We start from the raw sequence: 20902 nt of genomic DNA, 5'->3' as shown, positions 1-20902 counted from the left end.
GACACACACACACACACACACACACACACACACACACATATATATATATATATATATATATATATATATATATATATATATATATATATATATATTATTCCGTCCATTTTATGATGCTGGAAAATACATTGTATATGCTGCTTCATATCTGTTTTGTTATGGAGATTTTTTAATTCTAATGCACTGTTCAACTTGAAATATGCTTTTTCCTGAACTGTGCCTGTGATGGCCAGTTATTTTGCTGTTGTTGTTGTTGTTGTTGTTACAGAGTGTTCATGTTGTATACATTTATGATCTTTGATATGAATAAATGTAACCTCATAATATTCATGTTTTTCCAAGCATAATATATACATTTGTAGCACCATTAATATGAGATTTGAAATGTACCTGTATCTACCCGTATGTCTGATCCTTTACATAAGAGGTTTAAAGAAATAAAATAGTAAATCATCTATTTTACAACAAAATTATTAAATTGTACAGTTATATGGTTCTTTACCATTTCCAGCAAACTTAACATCATTAATTTGTGGCCATTAACTATTACTATAACACTTCACATAAAATAACCAATCGATAACGTTTTGATCTGTTCTGAATAAAATTATGTAAATAATATGATACTTGTGTTTCAGCTTGTAAATTGACTTCAAAAAGTGGAGACTTAGTTTTATTAATTGTATTAATTGGTATTTTTACTTCTATGTAAAAGCAAAATACAACAGCTGGTTGCCCATGAAGTACAATACTCCCAATATCTTAAGATTAATTTTCAACAATACAAGTCACAGAAATAACTAATGGTAAGGTGGTTTAACCTTTGGCACAAGCGGAAGTAACAGTCGAGATGTTGCACAAATAAAAACCTTTTTACAACTTTAAGTTCTATTATGCCATTGCATTTACTCTCCATTACTGTGGATACCTTTTTCAACAATATTTTACATAATGCTATGGCTAGGTTTGTAGAAGTCATTTCTTATTTCAGAAATACATTAATATATACATGTAATTACTCTTAAATACTTGCAGTATTATAAATTCCTTGGCATTAGAGAAAAGACTTATTACCTGCGATTGTTCCCTGCATCTGAATATGCATCCTTGCCTTCTGTGCAGTATTATTAAAGTTGTAGTCATACGGAACACAAAAACTCAAGCTGGGGCTCTTTAAGATTTCAAGGTTGGCATCAATACATGTAAATGAATGCATGACTTTTTTCACGTTACAATTTCTTTCTAAAAAAGTATTAAGTTAAATACTGTGTTGTTGTTTCTATATATTGGTGGATATATTAAATATGAAATATTAAATGACTCCATTATTCAAACTATACTTAAACAATTTTAATCAAATTGGGAAAAATAGCTGTTTGGAAAAAAAAGTGTTCCTTTGATTTGAAAAAAAAAAATATATATATATATATATATATATTATCATTTCAATAATAATAAGAAAATACACTTTTTCTTTTAAAGCTAACTCATAAATATTTATATCAAATACAATTATCAAATTTTGTCAAAAGACTGAAAAATCTTTAAACATTTTTAGTCATATTGACCTTTCCTAATGCCACACCAAAAAAGTGCTATACTAAAAACCTGTTAACGGGTTAACTGTAAGATGCCTTACCAACGATTTAACATTGCATTATATGCAATTTTACTGTAAAATAATGTAAAATAATTATATGGTTTTCGTAAATATGAAATGCCATATAATTTATGGTTAAAGACAGTAAAAGGACATAACCAGACTTTCTTGTGTGAGACATTATATATGATTATAAGTCTTTTTTTTCTTCTGTCTGGCAATATGGCAGATTTGGCATGCAAAATCATTTCTAATCAAATCCAGTACATGCTGTGAAAGTAGTTAATTCAGATGCAGCCATTCTAATGCATGGATCCATGAGAGCTCATGCTACCTTTCATTAAACTGACATCATACGAAATATGACAATCATTTAAAAAAAAAAAAATTAGAGGGAGAATAAAGCATCAGCACCATTTTTATCCTTACTGCCTGAAGTAAGCGATTTAACAGAACTTTCTCATGACTTCAATGTTTGTCACACTCTCTTGTTATTTACTGTGGCTAGCAGAGGGTGCAGACAGATCGTGCTCCAGCCTGGTGTTCACCTGCTGGCCTGGAGGTCCAAAGACAGGGCACGGAGGATGACTGGCTGCCGAGGGACCTGAAGGGTAGAAGTGCACATCCACAGCCACAGTGGTCATGCCCAGGGACACACAATGGGACAGCATGAGGGGAGAGAAACCGTGGGAGATATTGATGCTGTGGCGTACAGGAGTTGAGGAAGGATCGCTGGTCTGGAGAGTCAGGGACGAGCGCAGGCTCTCCCCCTGGACAGGTGTTGGATGGGCTGGAGGAGGTGAGGGGGCGTCCTGACCTGGGTCAAATTCTCTGCTCCTCCAGTCCTCCATGCACTGCAGCTGAATGTCAGAATGTGGTGAGGGAGTGACCTTCCCCTCCTCAAATATAGTCTCCAGCTAATTCAGAATGGAAAAAAAAAAAAAAAAATCAATAAACGTTGCTTCTTTTTTAATAGCTGTGATTTAACCCACAGACTGACTTCTTTATGTCTGGATGGAGTCCCCTAGACTGCAGTGCTGTATGTGTAGAAATAAAACTATTCATCTCAAAATGAATCTATTAATTCAATAGAAAAGGAAAAAACTTTGAAGATTGATCATGCTGCTTTATTCCACAAAACAAAAGTGAATGATGAGCAGGAGCTGATAAGCTCCATAAAAAATAAAATTAGGACTTTCTATGCATAGGGCCCAGGATGTTGTGCAGCGCCCTTGAATAGAAACCAGCTCTTGGTTACTTTTTACTGTATTTTTGATCAAGCCTTGCAGTCTTGGAAAGCATAAGAGGCATTCGATGTCAGGTATCAAGATTTTCCTTCATATGTTTGGAATAAATTTAGTTAAAGAGGTGAAAAACACCCCAAAGGTTCAGACCTGATCCTCTTGTCTGGGCTCTGGGTGAGTCTCCACAATCACTGGCAGTCCCTGGGTGGACTGGACACACTCTTGCACATCATCAGACGGTGGCTCCATCATCAAGATGGATGGGCTGGCTTCTGTTGGGAGCGCTCTCGTCTCCGATGTGTTGGGGCTTTGCTCAATAACAGCCATCAAATTATCATCTTCAAATGCCCTAAAATGTGGCATCATTAAGAAAGTTACAAAACTTCTATTGAATTAATAATACAATGTTGACAGAGGCATTATACAATTTCTTTTATGCTCTCAACAAGACTAACTTGTTATCATATGTTGTTTCCATTGCAACATGTTCCCCATGCCTGCAAGGCCCACATATTCCCCTCAGAGCTATGAGAAAAAAATAATAAATGTCTATATGTAACATTTTTTCGATGCACTTGAACATCTTATTTATGAACTCATCACAGACTGAGAGTAAAATGAGTATCAAGGTTTGTTTTTAGTAAATAAATGATATATCACCTGCCCTCCCTGTCGGTAGAGCTGCAGGATCATTTTTCTGAACCAGAGAGTAAAAGGTCATGGCAATGAAGATGAATGCCAACGAAACACCAACTCCAACCACAATAGGAATATCATGCTTCTCAATCACAGGCAACCAAGAGTGAGATTTCTCCTTTTCCCTGAGGAAAAGAAGGTAATATAATATGGAAAAGCTCAAAGAAGCCACTATAGTTTACTGAGAAGGAATTATTTCAGGACACTGAAAATGTATAAATACCTCTTAATCCTTGCAGCAATACCATAATTAAATCATAAAATCAATATACGTAGATACTAATAAAATTTCAGATGGTCTTACAATTCTCTGCAGTGCAATAATGTGTTTTGGTAAACGTCAGTAATTTTGTGTTCATTGTTAATTATTTCACAGTACATCGCCTGAAGGAACCAACCTGAAACCAAACACTTTCAGCACGCTTCAGCAATTTCTCAGATAAGAAAAAAAGGAACTAGATCTCGTGAGAACATGTTTAAGTACTATGGCACTGCTGACAAAAGGTTGTCACATTTCAAGCTGTCATATATCAACGATCATCTTGGATTTGAACCAACAAGAAAATATAAACATGTTCCTAAAATAATTGCTTTTTTCTGAAATTGCAAAATACACAGTGTAACTGTCTTCCATCCTGTGTAATACATAGGTCTAAAAAAGGTATTGTCATGATTTTTTAAGAGCCCACACAGAAATATATCGAATTCTGTCACATTCAATGTGTTTACAAATAGGAAAAAAAAATATGGCTTTTTGTTTAAAAGATTACTGTGAATAAATGACTTTTAATATTATTATATAATTATATATTATTACAATAATATTAATATTAGCAAATATGCAATATACAATATGCAAGAGAAGACTGCTGTAAATGGCAAAAGAACTGAGAAGCTCATTAACAAAGAGGTTAATTGGATCACCAAACCTGTTCTTATTGTCAGTGGTCCTCCTAGGGGCTTGTGAGGTGTTTTTCTTCAGTGACTCAACAGGTTCTGTGTCATTCGTCACTGGTGACTTGGTTCTTCCAGACTGCTTGATGATTTGACTCCGATTCTGATGCTGTTCTACAGGAGCCGAGGCAGTGAAATTCTCTTCTTCCACTAAAGTTAAACCTGTAGTCTGAGTTTGTCCACTAAAGGACTGGGCACTATTCACGGAAACACTCCGATTTTTTGTAAGCTGGGTATGGGAATATAGGTCTGCTGGGAAAGGGGTGTTTGTGTTTGGTTTTGTTACTGGAGGTTTTGTGACCTGCTCTGTTATTTGGATATGTTGACGTGCATCCTGTAAAAAGGTATCTTTGAGTGGGGGAAATGGTGTAGGATTGATAGGCACAGGGGTTGGTTTTTGTGTTTGAATGGGTTGTTTGTTTTTCTTATTAAATCCTGTGCTAATGCCACTTGGCTTCAGTGAAATAAACTCTGTAGTGTCTGGGGTAGATTCAAAATTCAGGTATGTTGGTGAGTCCTCCACAAAAGCATATAACACTGCACCAAGGGAGAAAAGAACATTTTTTTTTGTTTGTTTTGCAAGAAAAAATTAAGAACATTCTCTAAGATGTGCTATTATCCTGTTGTTTATTGAACAAGGACTTACGGGAAATCTTTGTGTAATCTTCAGTTGTTTGTTGAAGGTTTTCATTTATCTCTCTTTTACTCAGAGGAAAGGAGCCATAACCGTAAGGAAGGGAATTAGTAAATAGCTCTTGCTCACTCTCTGGAACCTGCAAGGTTGGAAGAAAACAACTAATCTTAGATCCGTGATTTTTTTTTTAACAGATGCATGTATTGCAAGGTATTATTCAACCAATTTTAAGAACTAAACCAATGAAAATGGTCAAGATGGTGGATAACGTTAATGGAAATGGCAAAGTACTCACAAAACAATGACAGAGTCAGTCACGTGTTATGAGGCTTATGTCACGGATGGAACAGTATGACTATCTCTGCATATTGCATTACTCACAGGGGGCATAATCGTTTCACTCTGTGCTTCCTTATCAGCTGGGGCATCAGAGTCAGCTTTAAGTTAGAGCATTTGGCTGGTTAGATAAAACCAAGATGTGCAAACATGAAACTGATGTTTATTGACTGGAGCTATGAGAACTAAAGCAATCATAGTTCTCCTGCATTTGCTCACCAGTTACAGTTATGATGACACTTCTCACATCCTGACCGACTCTGTTTTCTGCAGTGCACTGATACGCCCCTGCATCAGACCGATGGATGTTGGAGATTACTAATGTCCCATTATCTGTAAAATTCATTTTAAATTGAAATATCAAAAATGATGGCCTACAAGAAGAAAAAAAAAGAGGGTAAAACCACAGTCTGTCTAATATGTAACAAACCATCAATGTGTATCTGTTGTGGGAGTGACACCAGAGAGTTTGAACCAGACAGTTTTGGTGAATTTTGTATCGATGCAGTTCTAATCCAAGTGTACTTGACAGGAAATTCTCCAACAGCTCGACAAGGGAGACTAACAGCTGATCCCTCTGAGACAGTGAGCGATGCAACGAAGGAAACAATGACTGGTTTCACTGAAAACAAGAAGATGTGTCAAATTTGATCTAATTTTGAGAATTAGTTGACTTTACTTAAAAAAGAGAGGAAACCCATTGCCTGAAAAGTTAAGAAAATAAACCTCATAACTAACTGATAAACATCAGTTATGTTAACTTGACTTTTCTGAGTTACACTGGCAATATAAAGTTATAAAAACAAATGATTATTTTTTTAAATGTTCCAATAACTTAAGATGATTAAACCGCAATTATGTAAACGATGTAAAGGTATATAACCTAAAACAAGTCTTAGTTTCCAAACACTTTAAGTATATTCTCAGCTACAAATGGTCCAAAATGCAGCAGACAGAGTTCTTACTAGAACCAGGAAGTATGACTGTACTGGCCCAGGTCTGTCAACACTGCACTTGCTCCCTATCACACATTGTATAGATTTTAAAATCTTGCTAATTACTTATGCAGCCCTGAATAATTTAGCTCCTCAGTTCTTGAGTGAGCTCTTATCACATTATGGTCCTTCACATCTGCTGTCAATTCATAACTCAGGCCATTTGATCACCTAGATCAATCATAATGAACTGAGGGTGGCAGATCCTTTTATTTAGCACCCAAACTCTGGAACAATCTACCTAGCATTGTTCGGGACATACTCTGTCAAATTAAATCTAAATTAAAGACCCATCTGTTTAACTTGACATACACATAACACACTATCACATTTCTAATATTCAAATCCATTAAAGGATTGTTAGGCTGCATTAATTAGGTCAACCAGAACCAGGAAAACTTCCCATAACCCCCAATGTATTTGCTACGTCGTAAGAAGAAAGGCATCTACGCTAATATTAGTCTGATTCATTCTTATTTCGAGGTCACCATAGCCACCAGATCCAGTCCGTATCAAGGCAGATTCTGGATGAGCACTTAGAGACAACCTCTACAGCCCTGAATGTCAATGGAGACCTCTGCACAATCTGACCTGTGTTGCAGCCTGGAATTAAGCCACATCATTTTGTTTTTGTCAGGCCAGAGAAGAACCCCATCCCCCCCCCCCCCCCCCCCCCCCCCCTCCTTTCTAAGCCTGGTTTCTCTCAAGGTTTTTATTTTCTCCATATCGGTCACAGATGGTTCAGATGGTTTTGGTTCCTTTCCACTGTTGCCTTTGGCTTGCTTAGTTGGGGACACTTAATTTCCGTCAATATTTTAGAGCTTTGAAGCATGAAAAAATCTAGCAATGACTTTGTTTTACTATTTTCCAGCTTTAATTGCCAGTTTCATTGCCAGTGTTTGTTGTCAGGATTAGCAAATCAAAACATTTTTTGTTTAATGTTTAGAGCCTTATTATCAAATTAATTTGATTGTTACCATTGTTATGTTTTGCATGCTGAATGTTGATGTCTGTGTGTGGCGCAATTAAGATTACCAACTAGCTCCACGGTACCCATTAATAGTATGATGTTTATGATTGAGGTGTTAGTAGTACAATTTTAATAGACCATAACTTTACATTGCCACACAAAATGTGAATGAGTTTATGATCTGAAGTGTATTTATACATCCTCTTATTTCAAAGAATATCACGGGACATGTTAGTTCATGCTACTATGGTAGTTTTGCAAAGGGAGATTACCAGCAACCCGAAGAGTCACAGTTTTCTGATCATGACCCAGTGTGTTGGAGGCTGTGCATGTGTAATGTCCTTCATCATACGTTCTCACTGATGAAATGTAGAGAGTTGTGTTTCTTAACCTGGGAACAAAATGAATTCACATGCACCACCTGCTTAACAATAACTACAAGTATAGTTAATAAACTCTTCATGCAAAACATACCCCATTATAATTTTGCCTCCAGTTTGGACAGACCGGCCCTGCTTTGACCACCTGATAAAAGGAGCAGGGTGTCCTAACACCTGGCAGTCAATCGTCACTTTAGCACCTACAGGAGACGTCACCACAGTTGGCCAGATAGTCACGGATGGAGGTTCTGAATAATAAGTGCAGATTGACCATAGAAAAAAATAAAATTATGGGAGACGGGCAAACATAATGAAGAGTACAAGTCACAAATGATCAGCCAGTCAGTTTTTTTAAGTCAGGGTTTTATGGATTAGTCAACTTCCATCTCTCCATTATAAAACTACAGGTGTTTCAGGACATTGTAGTAGAAATTACAAATTAAATTTAATAAATTGATTGAAATCATATGATTCTTAAAAAAAAACTAGAAATGTAATCATATCATTTTTATACAGGATTTAAACAAACATTATTTACAATATTCACACTTAACCCTTTCAAGCTTTTTATTAAATACTCAGGGTTATTTCAAGAGAAGTGGAGAACTCTCCACAATTTTTAACAAATGTATAAACTATGATTAATAATTACGAATTATTCTGCATTAATAATTACATAGTCATTCGGGAGATTCTGTCAGATCCTAATTTCAGTAGGCAAAAAAAAAGTGTTTTTTTATGATTTCATAATCCTTTCTCAGAAAACACCTAAATCAGGATCCGACAGATCTGTGGGTTTTAAGAAGGCCAAATAATTCCTTACCAAGAACATCCAGGAAGATTGTTTTTGACGTTATAGCTCTTTTGAGATGTGAATTAGAAGCTGTGCAGAAATACAATCCACTGTCTGTCTCTTGTACACTGAAAGACAGACTCACAATTAAAATATGCATACATTTTGACTGTTTTCTCTTATTACACGATTCAATTTACTATGCAAGTTCAAATATGAACACGCACATAAACATCACAGTTTAGCAAAAACAGAGCACATAAATGGACCGATAATAATGAACTACAGAAAACTAACAAATCCACACAACACACCTGTGGAAGACCAGGTCTCCGTTATAATCAAAATTATAATGCAGTCCTGTCTGGAGGAGTCTGTTGTTCTTAAACCAGGACACTTGAGCGTGGGGTCTGCTGTGAGGAGGCCTACAGGAAAGAGTCGCAGCTTCACCCTTCCTCGCTGTAAGGTTGGCAGGTTCAAGAACAAAGCTCCAATCCATAACTGTGTGAAAAGAGATGATAGGACATGCTAAATAGAGGACAGGTGTGAACAGCTGCCCCTTGGAATGAAAGTGGGTTCATCTGAAAAGGAAGTACCTGCAGGAAGGAGGTATGCTGGTTCAGATATCACTTTCTGCCTCTCATTGCGAGCTTCACAGAAATACAGGCCCTCATCTTCTGACAAAACTCTCCTAAGAACATGATTTTCACACTTGCTTTTACAATGTCTTTTATTGTAAGTATTTAACGGAATGGTATTTTTTAAATATGCATGTATTAATGACTGTATATTTCATAGGACTCTATTTAATTGAACCCATTTATTCTTGAAAATATGTATGTATTCTGTTGTTGTAATTGCACACTTGTTTATTCATAATCAGCCATAGAAAACCCTCACTGAAAAATCAGCAGTTGTCCGTCCTTTTGCAGATCCCATCTAGAAGAATTGGGTAAGGAATTTCCATCCTTAAACCACTGAACTGTGGGAATGGGGAAGCCTTCAACAAAGCAGTGCATTGCACTTTCCATTTCAACAGGTACAGTGATATTTTGGGGACCTTCAATAATCTTTACATCTTCATTGGATTCTGTGAAATAGACACAAAGAAACTTGTATTAATATACCAGTAATAAGCATGAGTCAGAGTTGAATATGCAAATATATATCTGAGTTGTATATCTCTCCATCTTACCATGCACTGTCAGAGTTGCTGCTTGACTTGCTTTGCTTATATTCAGCAGGGGATTGTGGGTGACGCAAATATAGACTCCTTGGTCTGCTTTGGTGATGTTAGTCATGTGCAAAGTGCCAGAAGTCTTCCTTTGACTCCCTCCTCCATACTGTCCCTAGTGTTAATATTTAGTACTTAGCAATGAAAGATTATTAAACTTATCCCTGAGTCCTATATAATTTCTACTTTTGATGATAAGTTATTGATCTGACTGCACAAGACTGACAATCTCCATGCATTAGTCATAGTCGCACTAATCGAGTCATTTAGTCTTGTTCTGTACTAACCAATCATTTCAACTACATATCAACATTCTTCAACTAGCCAAATTCTCATCTGAACTGTTCCTTTAACAGGAAAAATATCACCAAAAAATATATCATTTTGTCATAACTTTAAGTAAACTAAAGTAAATTTACTCTGTAAATATAAATTAGTCTTCAGATCAATGTTTTAAAAATAGCAAAACTAAAACCAGTTTTGATTGTATTTATTGTAAGTTATTTAATTATAGCCCTCATCTGGTGGGCTAACAGTCTAGATTTAGGTGTTTTGTGGTTCTGTACCTGAATCTGGTTTCCTTTGGTGAGAATTCTGCCATTTTTTAACCAAGAAATCTGAGCGGGGGGAGAACTATCACCAGAGACACACTGAAGGAAAACATCATGTCCCACTTCAGTTCTCATGGACTGAGGGTGAAAGAACACATCCTCCAGGCCTACAAACAAACAAATTACATTACAATCAATGAAAATTTGTAATACACTCTTAAAAATGAAGGTGTTTCAAAAGGTTCTTCAAGCGATGCCATAGAAGAACAATTTTTGGTTCCACAAAAAACCATTTAGTCAAAGGCTCTTTAAAGAACCATCTCTTTCTTACCTTTTTATAATCTGAAGAACCTTCTTTTGCCACAAATAACCTTTTGTGAAATGTAAAGGTTCTTCAGATGTTAAAGGTTTTTTATGGAACTATTTAGACAAAAAAGCTCTTCTATGGCATCGTGAAGCACCTTTATTTTTAAGAGTGTACACACCTGACTTGTCCTGTGTGCAGGTTTTTGTGTGTAACCATTAAAGGGATAGTCCTCCTAAAAAAGAAAATGACTCATCTTCATGTTTTTCCAAACCTGTTTGACTTTTGTTTTTCTACTGAACAAAATATCAAAAATATATTTTGAATTAATAAAACAGTTTTGGTTGCCATACATTTCCGTTTGGAACAACTTGATGGTGAGCAAATTATGACAGAATTTTCATTTTTGGGTGAACCATCCCTTTAACAACATATGTCTTATTATTGTTTCATTAATTAGTAGAAGTATACAATATACATACATGCTTTGCTGACCATGACAGTGGTTTGGATCTTTTTGTTGCCTCTTTTTGCACTACAGGAATAATTTCCGAAGTCTTCCTCTTTTAATAGGGGAAAGAAAAGTGTTCCATTGGCCAATTGATGAACCCTTCTCTCCAGACTTCCATTGTGTCTCTCCCATTTGACTGACAGAGGATCCCTCAGGCCAGAGTCAAGCACTGTGCAGTGCAGCATCAGAGACATATTTACAATCCCAACTCCATCTTCAGGTAACACTGAAAATACTGAGCAAAAGAGAAAAGTGTGCAAGCATGGAAATAAAATAAAGAAACAATTGTGATTCATTAAATAAGATTATGATATATATATATATATATATATATATATATATATATATATATATATATATATATATATATATATATATATATATATATATATATATATATATATATATATAAATTAAACAACATTTGTTATAAATACATTGTAAAGCGTGAAATGTTTGCATTTCTACCAGCTTTGAAAAATTACTTTTGTTTTTGCACCCTAATGTAATCAGGCTGATTTAGACATATTGAATACTATTTTTGAATTGATTATAAAGAGTTAATTTAGATACTAGATGTTTAAGATGTTTTAATATAAAATGTAAAAAAATATTAAATGATTATGTTTACAGCAGTTTTTTTGCATTTTGCATAACAATGTGTTTCCACATATTTACTGAAAAAAAAAATTCTATATATATATATATATATAAAATTCTTAATTTAACAAAAATGATATCATTAACCTGGCAATTAGTAAAAAGAGAAGTGTAAATATGTCTTATTTGTAACGGGACTCTTTAGATAGAGCCATGTGCAAACTTTATCAATACAAAGGCGTAGTCAAACAGGCAAGGTTGCAATCCAGCAAACAAAGTAATCTGAGGCAGTGGCAAAAGAGTAATCCAAAGGAACAGGTAAGGGTCATAATCCAAGTGTACAGTCCAAAGTAACAAATTATCAAAACAATGAAACAAGGCAATGGAGGTGGCAAATAAAAACACATGGTAGAGCTTGCAACAGCAAAACAATACTTCGCAATGTGGATGTGAATGAGTGCAACTTAAATAGTCCTTATATTAATTTATTTATTTTACAAACAGATATACAATTTACCGGTGACAAATCAAATACAAAATAACCAAGGTCAACAAAACATACATGACAGCCAACATGATTGCTTAAGTGAGTGAGTGAGTGAGTGAGTGAGTGTGTGTGTGTGTGTGTGTGTGTGTGTGTGTGTGTGTGTGTGTGTGAGAGTGTAGGCGTTTCTCAATGTCAAGGATACTTCCTTGGTAAGACTGATCCTTCCAAGTCACTTCCTTCAGAGGCTTGGTTGAGACTTTAGCATATGGAGAACACGTAAATGGAACAGGCTAGCAAGTGCACGTAATTGCGTCATTATGTCAGTGAAAAGGTCCGTTTGAATAACGCTGTGAATGGTATCATTAAATTACTTTGGACAACTTAACTAGTTATTTATAAAAGAAATGCCGATGACGCAACCAATTGTTAACTGACAGGTCCGGTTCAGTTAACCATTTGTATTTGTATAATTTACAATATCAATACGGTAGTAATTTGTATTGGCATTTAAACGTTAAACTTTACTTATATTTACTACAGTTATAACAAATGTTTGGTAACGTAAATAAAAACCGTTAACGCTCCGACTACGTTAACGTTCGACATTTTTTAATTTTTGAACTAACGTTAGATAGCAAAGCTGCGCGCATAGGATTGTGGGTGATTTGAGAGTGCAAAGAGTGCGAAGGATACACATATGCATCCTTTCCTGTGTATGGGATATTCTTTGAACGAAAGACTCAGTCCTTGGTTGAAATTCCAGGATCCTCGACATTGGAACAGTCCTTCGACGGATGTCGATGATGTAGCATCCTCGAAATACTAATCAGTTCGTGGCATGGGGTGTTATGGGAGATGTAGTCCAAGAAACAATGGTACAGTTTAAGGAGGGGGTGCCCTCTATAGGATCTCATGGACACTCCAGATGGAGATCCTGACAGTTCACTTTACATTACTTTGTTCTGTTTCTTTTTCAATCATAAAATTGTTTAAATTAGATTTTTAATCCCAAATTTTAATGTGGTGTCACGTGTCTTCTATATGTCTTAGAATATAGTACAGAAAACACAATGTATGCATCAACTGTAGCCTAAATGATTTTATATCGCATTAGCATTTGCTTACTGTTTACAAAGTAATAACCAGCTATTCAATATATTCAGTGTATGTTTCAGCACATTAAATCTCATGTTAAATGGGGATCACTTTGAGGAATCAGGGCTAGTTTGAAGTCCACTGTTGCTAGGTTACACGTGGAGCAGCACAATGTTTTGGCAAGCCTTTTGTCAAATTATGCAAGTGCATAAAACATTTGCATGGCACACATGCATGTTTATGGGCCTGTTTAGCAGAATAAAATCTAGCAAAACAACAAAAATACACTTGCAGCCAAAATACACAGGTACACTCACCTAATTCAGACACGGCTGGATTAATAAACCTTATAGAAGAGGACAGAAGTAGTAGCCACAGTGAACAGGACATCTGAACTGAGCTCCATACAGGACGAGACATGCTAGCCCTCTTCATCTGTGCCTTTCAAATTAAGATGATGGTCCATAGCATAATTCCTCATCTGACCAAATGCATTCATGCACTGCAAAACAAAAAGTCCAAAGTTCTCATGTTAAATGCAGTATTCAACATAACTGCCGTTCATAAGATATGATAAACAGATAGCAGGCATAAAGTACGTAGTGCATATCAAAACATTTACTGGTGTGAGCGTGTCTTCAAAGAAATCACAATTCTCACACAGTGCACCAGCACCTCCTCTCTCTCTCTCTCACACACACACATACACACACACACACACACACACAAACACTGCATATTCCTATTTTGGTTGTGTTTCATTACCACTATTATCATCACAGCCAGCCTTTGTATACTACAGACCTCTTTACTCTCTTCAATAGACTGGCCACTTTACACCACACAGCAGCAAACCCTCCATTTACTGATCGTAACATGAAAAGAGCAGGGGCGCTTTGTACTTAGAGGATCAGTGGGAAGCTTATAAGGAATGGTTTGAACTTTATCACATAAGCTTTCATTGCCACTGTGTCCATGTAGGGCGGTCTCAGTTGATTGTTTCCCAAATATGGCTAGTACATGGGAGGAATGAGTGATGCTATGATGCTGTAAATATGCTTTTCTCTAAACAGACCACAGTAGATGAGTTCAATATAGTGAAGATATCCATAATTAGACCTTAGAAGCTTATCATTTAAACTGAATGAATGTGCATAGTTTACAGTTTACATTTGTGGAAAAATCAGTAATCATTGGGAATTTGGTACAGGTTTTCATCTGCAGCCTTCCGGTCCTTCAATTTTTTCTAAAAAAGAAAAATTCGGATTCACACATAATGTGTAAAAAAAAAAAAAAAAAAAAAAAAATGTATATATATATATATATATATATATATATATATATATATATATATATATATATATATATATATATATATGTAAACATTTATTAGCATTTTATTATATTTTAAGTTATGGTCTAAGAGGAAAATTAAGAAAAAAAATGGGAGGAAGAGTATGCTGGCATTGTTTTATTATTGCTTTGTCTTTCTTTCTTTATTATAATTTTTTTTCATAGTTGTTTTTAGGTGTATGCTTTACGTGCCATAGAAGTCATCTTTCTCTGCTTATAACGTGTTATAAATTATACAACATTTTGACATTTTTAGACCGTCCAGTGTATTATGACATTGGTACATGAGTATTGGGAGAGCAGGTGAGTACTCAAGGGCAAACAGAAATCCCATGAATGAGTGCTTCAGCCTTATGACTCATCTGGATGGCCCATAGACAGCAGGTGGGTGAGCTAATGGGATCTAATGCCAGGAGCCGGGGGTGTGTTTTCTTTAGCCAAACAACACCCCATTAAATGAAGAAGCAGTTTAGCAATTCATTAAAGTATTAAATATTTGATCCCCTTACAAATACAATCTAAGCACTGCAGAGAAGGAATTTAATTTGTCGGGCATGAGTCAAATGAGGATATGTGGGGGGAAAAGTAAAGTAAAACTTTAGAATGACATTTCATAGTTTACCTATTTATGTAAATCTCTGAATTAAAGTTTAGCTTTGATGACTGATAACATATACTTTTAGTTGAACTCAGAATCCACCTGCAGTCATTCTCAAAAATGAAAATATAGAAAAGCATCCAGCTGGAATACAGAAATCAATCTCTACATTTATTTGTTTGTTTGTTTGCGATTAGAGCAGTTAGCTGCTGATTTTAAAGATTCGCTTATGTGTACTGAATGTTCATTCTATTGATAATGACTGCTGTTTGACACTATTAATCTATGAATATTTTGAAATTATTTTCATTATGTATTTTTTTTTTACCACGTAGACAGACAGTAAATAGTGGGTAAAATTATTTCTCAAAGGATATTGAAACTTTTTCATAGAACTGAATTGTTGAGCATTTTAACCAGTTTGATTTTCAATCTAAACAAAGATTAATATCCTTTTCATAGTCTATAGATTGAAAAAAAAAAATCTAAAATTTACTTTAAACCATTTTTCAATTATTTTTGAGCAATACATACTCCCATAATCTTTGAAAAAATTTTTTATATATATACATATATATATATATATATATATATATATATATATATATATATATATATATATATATATATATATATATATACATATATATATATAAGCTGTAAACAGTTAGAGTTGTGTTCACTGTCAAGGTAAAAAAAAAAAAACAAAGAACTGTTGTATATACATAATTGTGTTGATTGTATATTCTGTTACTGTGTTGTGTACACTGCATCTGCGTGTCAAAATTTGTCATCTACATGAAAAATCATTGCATTTACAGTACCAAGAGAAGTCTTATGTCATGATTAATTGAAAATTAGTAAATTTATGTTTGTATACACCATTATATAAAATGTAAAATAAATCAATGTAACTATTTTGCATTGACTATGCATATATCATTATTTTAACAATTGCAAAAATACTGCACTTACCCATGAAGAGCAGAAGTGTCAAGCCTCATGCAGTGCAGCATCTCTGTCAGAGAGCACTTGTGTGTCTTCTGCTTTATCAAAGCAACAGGCTTGATCTAATGATGGAGCAGCAGACACACATACAGCACACAGATGGGTTCTGTGGCAGAGCACCACCCCTCCACCGTTATGAACAATATGAGAGGACTAAAGCACCACTCTGCATGTGTTCTGACACTGAGCAAAATGAATGAGGCCACAAATAAAAAAACCTAAAACATGCAGTTTGAGAAAAATGAGAACAATTGTGTTCCAATTCCCCTGTAATGGTTATTCATAAAAGGTGTCCACAAGTCTAATAGCATTTGTTGTACACATTGGCATAAATCATTTCACACCTGTATGTGTGTTTGGCTGCATGAAGCATTAAATTATAGGATAGGCTCTGTTTAAAGTACTAAAATACTTATCACGTATATAGCAATAGTGGTTTTTAATATTACACATATGTTTTATAATGTATGTGTTTAATTACAGTGATATTTTTTATATATTTTATATTAAATTACCTGATTCAAAATGATCTGATTGAATTTTCCATTCCGTATATACTGTATGTTTAGAACTGGTTCAAAAATCAGAGAGAGAGGAAAAAAAAAGAAAGCTGAAGGACAACATGTTCCATCCAATAATCGAACACAATTCTTTAAGATCAGATTATTATAATAAATTATCTGATTTTAAATGCAAAATCTTAAATGTAAACCATAATGAGACAGACATATACAATTTTAATAACAGGAGTAATAATTTCGTAGAATTACTGTACATGTTTTGACAAGATTTTAGGAATATAAAAAAAAGTTAGTGGTTTTGAGCAAATGTAGCAAGTCTTTGCAAATGTAAATCAACTTCATTTCTTTTATCAATTCAGCACAATCAGATGTAAATTAAAGTACAAATAGCCTGATTTCTAATCTATGCAAGAGGGTGATTTTAATTAACTGAACAAAGGCCAATTCTTTTGGCTAATGTGATATTTGCAGTGTGGAACATCAAACACCCAAAGTCTGCGAACGGCTCCAGATCATTTCATGTTGCTACAGTAATTATCAGCGAGAAGCAACCTCTTCATGAACCAGAATCAACAGAGAAAACATCTTTGTTGAGACCAAAAGCTGTGGTTTAAATCAGAAAGACCTGTTACTGATGATCTGAAATCCACATCTGTCCAACAAATAAACTAAAAATGACAAGAAAGACAAATTCAACACATTTTTCTTCATTTTAACAGCTTACACATTTTAACCTCCCCCTCCCCCCTCAGAATTATTATTATTTTCCACCAAATATTCTAAAGAAATACAATATTACTCCAAACGTAAGAATGTTAAAGTAGATAACGTAGGAAATAAGAAGCAGCACAACTGTTTTCAACATTGATAATAATAAGAATCATTTCTTGAGCACCCAATATAAAGCATTGTGTGTGCAGGCATTTCAGTGAACATCTTTTATTTACACTCATCACACATGATTATATAACAAAGCTTGACTCGAGTTTTACCAATTAATCCAGCAGGCAAGAGATTGTTTCTCAGAGTTCTGTGACCTAAATAGACAACCCACTGTAAAATATCACAATAAGTGTAAGTCAGCTGACTAATCAGTGAAATTGCTATTTAATTGAAATGGTTATATAAAATGTGAAAGCATTATTTATTTGTTTATATAGTACTACCTAACAATAATGTAAGGGTGGTCTCCCTACAGTGGTTCATGCTAGGATTGCAAAGGGACTAAAGAAACGTTGTCAGCACGATCATATAAAACATGTACATTTCTATTCTGTTACCACCCACCCCCACTTATACCAATGACAGAAATAAGCACAGGTACAATAGCTAAATATGTGCGAGAGCGTTGCTATTAAGTGACTATATTGTATTGCAATAGGTAGCACTTCAAAGTTAATATTGAAACAAGACTAGTTAATACACAATTAATTATTGAAATGGTTTAATAACAAAATTCGGTTATGGTTACACTTTAATTGGTTACAAAATAGATGAAGGATGGTAAAACATATAGTTAATTGTCCCCAACATGTAAAATATTACCTGAGATGGGAAAAGAAAGGGGGAGATAGAGAGAGGGAGAAAAAGGGGGAGAGGGCAAGGCCCCGAGAAGAGAGCTCCAGCAAAGGAAAGAGCCAACAAAGAAAAGCCTCCAGAGAGAAAGAGACAGAGCTAAATTTACAGTCTTCTTTGATCCCTTCCTTGACCATGTGACTGAAACCCAAATGTGAGACATTAAAACTGACCAATCAGCAGACTACAGCTTCACCCACTGTATACACATGGTGGCCTACAGGCCTTGATCGATATCAGCATGATATCAGGAAAACAGAAGTCTTTGATCATTTTTTTTTTACTACAATATGAGTACTTTTAATAAAATACATTTGTTCTTTATTTGCATTAATTCATGTTAATCAAAAAATTTGATTAGCAGATGTTAAAATTTAAACAGATTCATATATGCTGTAGACATTTTAGAAGTGCTGCTTGTTTAACTATTGTAGTTAACTAATATTAGCAATCCATTAGCATGAGCCTCTCTGATTAATATGAGTCAACAAAAAGTTTAAAAAAGAAGGTTAGGTTAGGATATTATGACCATATTTACATGGAAAGAATCCCAATCCAAGTGAAGCTTGACAGAACAAGAAGAATTTCTCCTAGGGAATATAAATCAGCCTTGGCATGAAGAACAGAAAGCTTGTTCTAACATGAGACGAATCTCTGTGCTGATACCTGAAAAACACCACAGTATCTTAGTTTGTAACAGAGTGAGGACCAGTATGCTTTGATACACTCAAGTAGCTGTAAACCAACACGATTAAGCTCATGTTCAATCATATACTGCGTTATGTCAGGAAACAGTTCATCGCACATGCAACATAACGTGAGAAAGATTTTCATATTACCCTTCTTAATCCATTCATTTCAGGCATGCAATTTGTCACTTTCATGATCCACAGCAGACTCTGTGGAAATATAAATTATATTTTAATAAAATACAGAAATGGATACAGAAATCTTTACAAACAAACACTAGACCATAGATTCATATATATTATCAAATGTCTTCATCGGTTAATTAAATGAACAAACGGCCAAGTTATTCTCACCATGTGAGTGATCCAGAAGTTTTCTCAGCTCTCGCAGAGTCTGCGTAAGGTTTCTCACTCTGTGATATAAGTACATGTTCTCCTCTCTCAAAGTGTGAATTGTATCTTGAAGCTCGTATGAAAAGCTAGTCTGTGGTATTAAACATATGGCCAACAAAACAAGAGCCAGATGCATTGAGTTCATTCAGTGAAATAACGATTGTGTGGCCATGAACAAAAAAAAGAGCTTAGAGCTACTGCCTGCAGTTAGAAATCAATCCAATTCTCATGCACCATTTATTTTGGTTGCAATACAAGATGCAACACTGAATGTTACTAGAATACTAGAATACATGGAGACAAGTTGTTAAACTTTTGTGAAAGAAAACTGGTTAGAAAGCCTCAAAATGTTACTTCTTTCATGTCAGGTATTTGTCTCAACAGATTTGTTGTACTTCAGTGGCCTTTTATTTAACTCTTCGGCAGACTCAAGCTGGTTTATACTCAAATACACTGGTTTATATTTAAAAGTCTGTTTCTGTATAAATACCCTATATAAATAATAAAATAAAATCCATTGTTATTGCTCATCAGGGGCAATTAATCAATCAGTCACACACATGATGAAAGTTGTCACAATGGCATAGATGGAATGGTGCATCTCAAAACAGTATGTTTGAGAGTCATCAACTCGATCTGTGGAAATAATGCTGGAGCGCACTGGGGAAAAAACAGAGAACTCAGTCTCATGTGAGAGGAGAACTCTGAATTCAGAGTAGCGCGGTCATAGGCGACCCTTCTTAGAAAAGGAGAGCGCTGCTAAACTACCATGAAAATCGCCCAAATAGCCCCTCATGTTGAGGGCAGCAATGCTTGAAGTGTATAAACAATGGAGCCCAAGGAACCAAGGTCTAATCATCTCAAGAAAGGGAAAGAGGCAGAGTGCCTAACCCTTACCGTTCAGGATTTTCAGAAAGTGCGCAGTCTTGCGTGCACACTTACCACATACGTGGATTTTAGAAAGTGTGCAAAGTGTTCACATGCACACTGACCACCATGTGGTTTACAGAAAATACACAGAGCTTAGCGTGTGTACCTAAAAGGTTCCTAAGCATCACAGAGGTGCAGAACAACATGGGAGAGGCAAGCTCAAATTTTACAAACCTCTGGCGAGGGGAGCGTCACTTGAGGCAGCAAATACAAGAAGACTTCAGTAACTGCCACATCCACGTCCCGCTGGATGCAGGGCCAGATTAACACTTTGTTGTACCCTGGGCAACAATATTCAAGGGCCCCATCATCACGACCCCAGGATCACCATAATATGGTCATATACAGAATTTATTACTGTAATAAACAGTAAATATACTCAATACTTCAAATTCTAACTGTCATCAGGTGTATTTTGATTTACAAATATTTAAATGCTCATAGAACTACA

The 20902-nt window shown here is 35.1% G+C and overlaps 1 protein-coding gene and 1 long non-coding RNA gene across 4 annotated transcripts; both read right to left on the bottom strand.

The window, feature by feature from the left end:
* Positions 1 to 1505: 1505 nt before the first annotated feature.
* On the bottom strand, positions 1506 to 16423 carry LOC113079385 (titin-like). 3 transcript variants are annotated; one of them, XM_026251642.1, is made up of 20 exons: positions 16311 to 16423; positions 13702 to 13886; positions 11174 to 11437; positions 10403 to 10554; positions 9798 to 9951; positions 9503 to 9692; positions 9199 to 9293; positions 8917 to 9103; positions 8633 to 8730; positions 7904 to 8057; positions 7702 to 7820; positions 5895 to 6086; positions 5684 to 5797; positions 5510 to 5565; positions 5141 to 5267; positions 4470 to 5031; positions 3505 to 3665; positions 3300 to 3369; positions 2995 to 3193; positions 1506 to 2517 (listed from the first exon to the last, which is right to left on the bottom strand). In XM_026251642.1, the coding sequence occupies exons 2-20, from the start codon at positions 13817 to 13819 to the stop codon at positions 2092 to 2094; spliced, it is 3438 nt and encodes a 1145-aa protein (XP_026107427.1). In that variant the 5' UTR covers positions 13820 to 13886; positions 16311 to 16423; the 3' UTR covers positions 1506 to 2091. The 3 variants fall into 3 exon arrangements, with proteins under 3 accessions (XP_026107427.1, XP_026107438.1, XP_026107432.1); XM_026251653.1 differs by lacking the exon at positions 16311 to 16423 and adding an exon at positions 14007 to 14075; XM_026251647.1 differs by lacking the exon at positions 16311 to 16423 and having other exon boundaries at positions 13702 to 14037.
* Positions 16424 to 18805: 2382 nt separating this feature from the next.
* On the bottom strand, positions 18806 to 19684 carry LOC113079728 (uncharacterized). The gene is made up of 3 exons (XR_003281748.1): positions 19483 to 19684; positions 19279 to 19338; positions 18806 to 19105 (listed from the first exon to the last, which is right to left on the bottom strand). It is a non-coding gene; the product is annotated as an uncharacterized LOC113079728 (long non-coding RNA).
* Between the last annotated feature and the right edge of the window lie 1218 nt (positions 19685 to 20902).

Source organism: Carassius auratus, chromosome 5, assembly GCF_003368295.1.
Source record: "Carassius auratus strain Wakin chromosome 5, ASM336829v1, whole genome shotgun sequence".
In the NCBI taxonomy this organism is placed as follows: domain Eukaryota; kingdom Metazoa; phylum Chordata; class Actinopteri; order Cypriniformes; family Cyprinidae; genus Carassius; species Carassius auratus.
The sequence above is the reverse complement of the archived record's forward strand: the minus strand, read 5'-3'. Positions and strand labels throughout refer to the sequence as shown.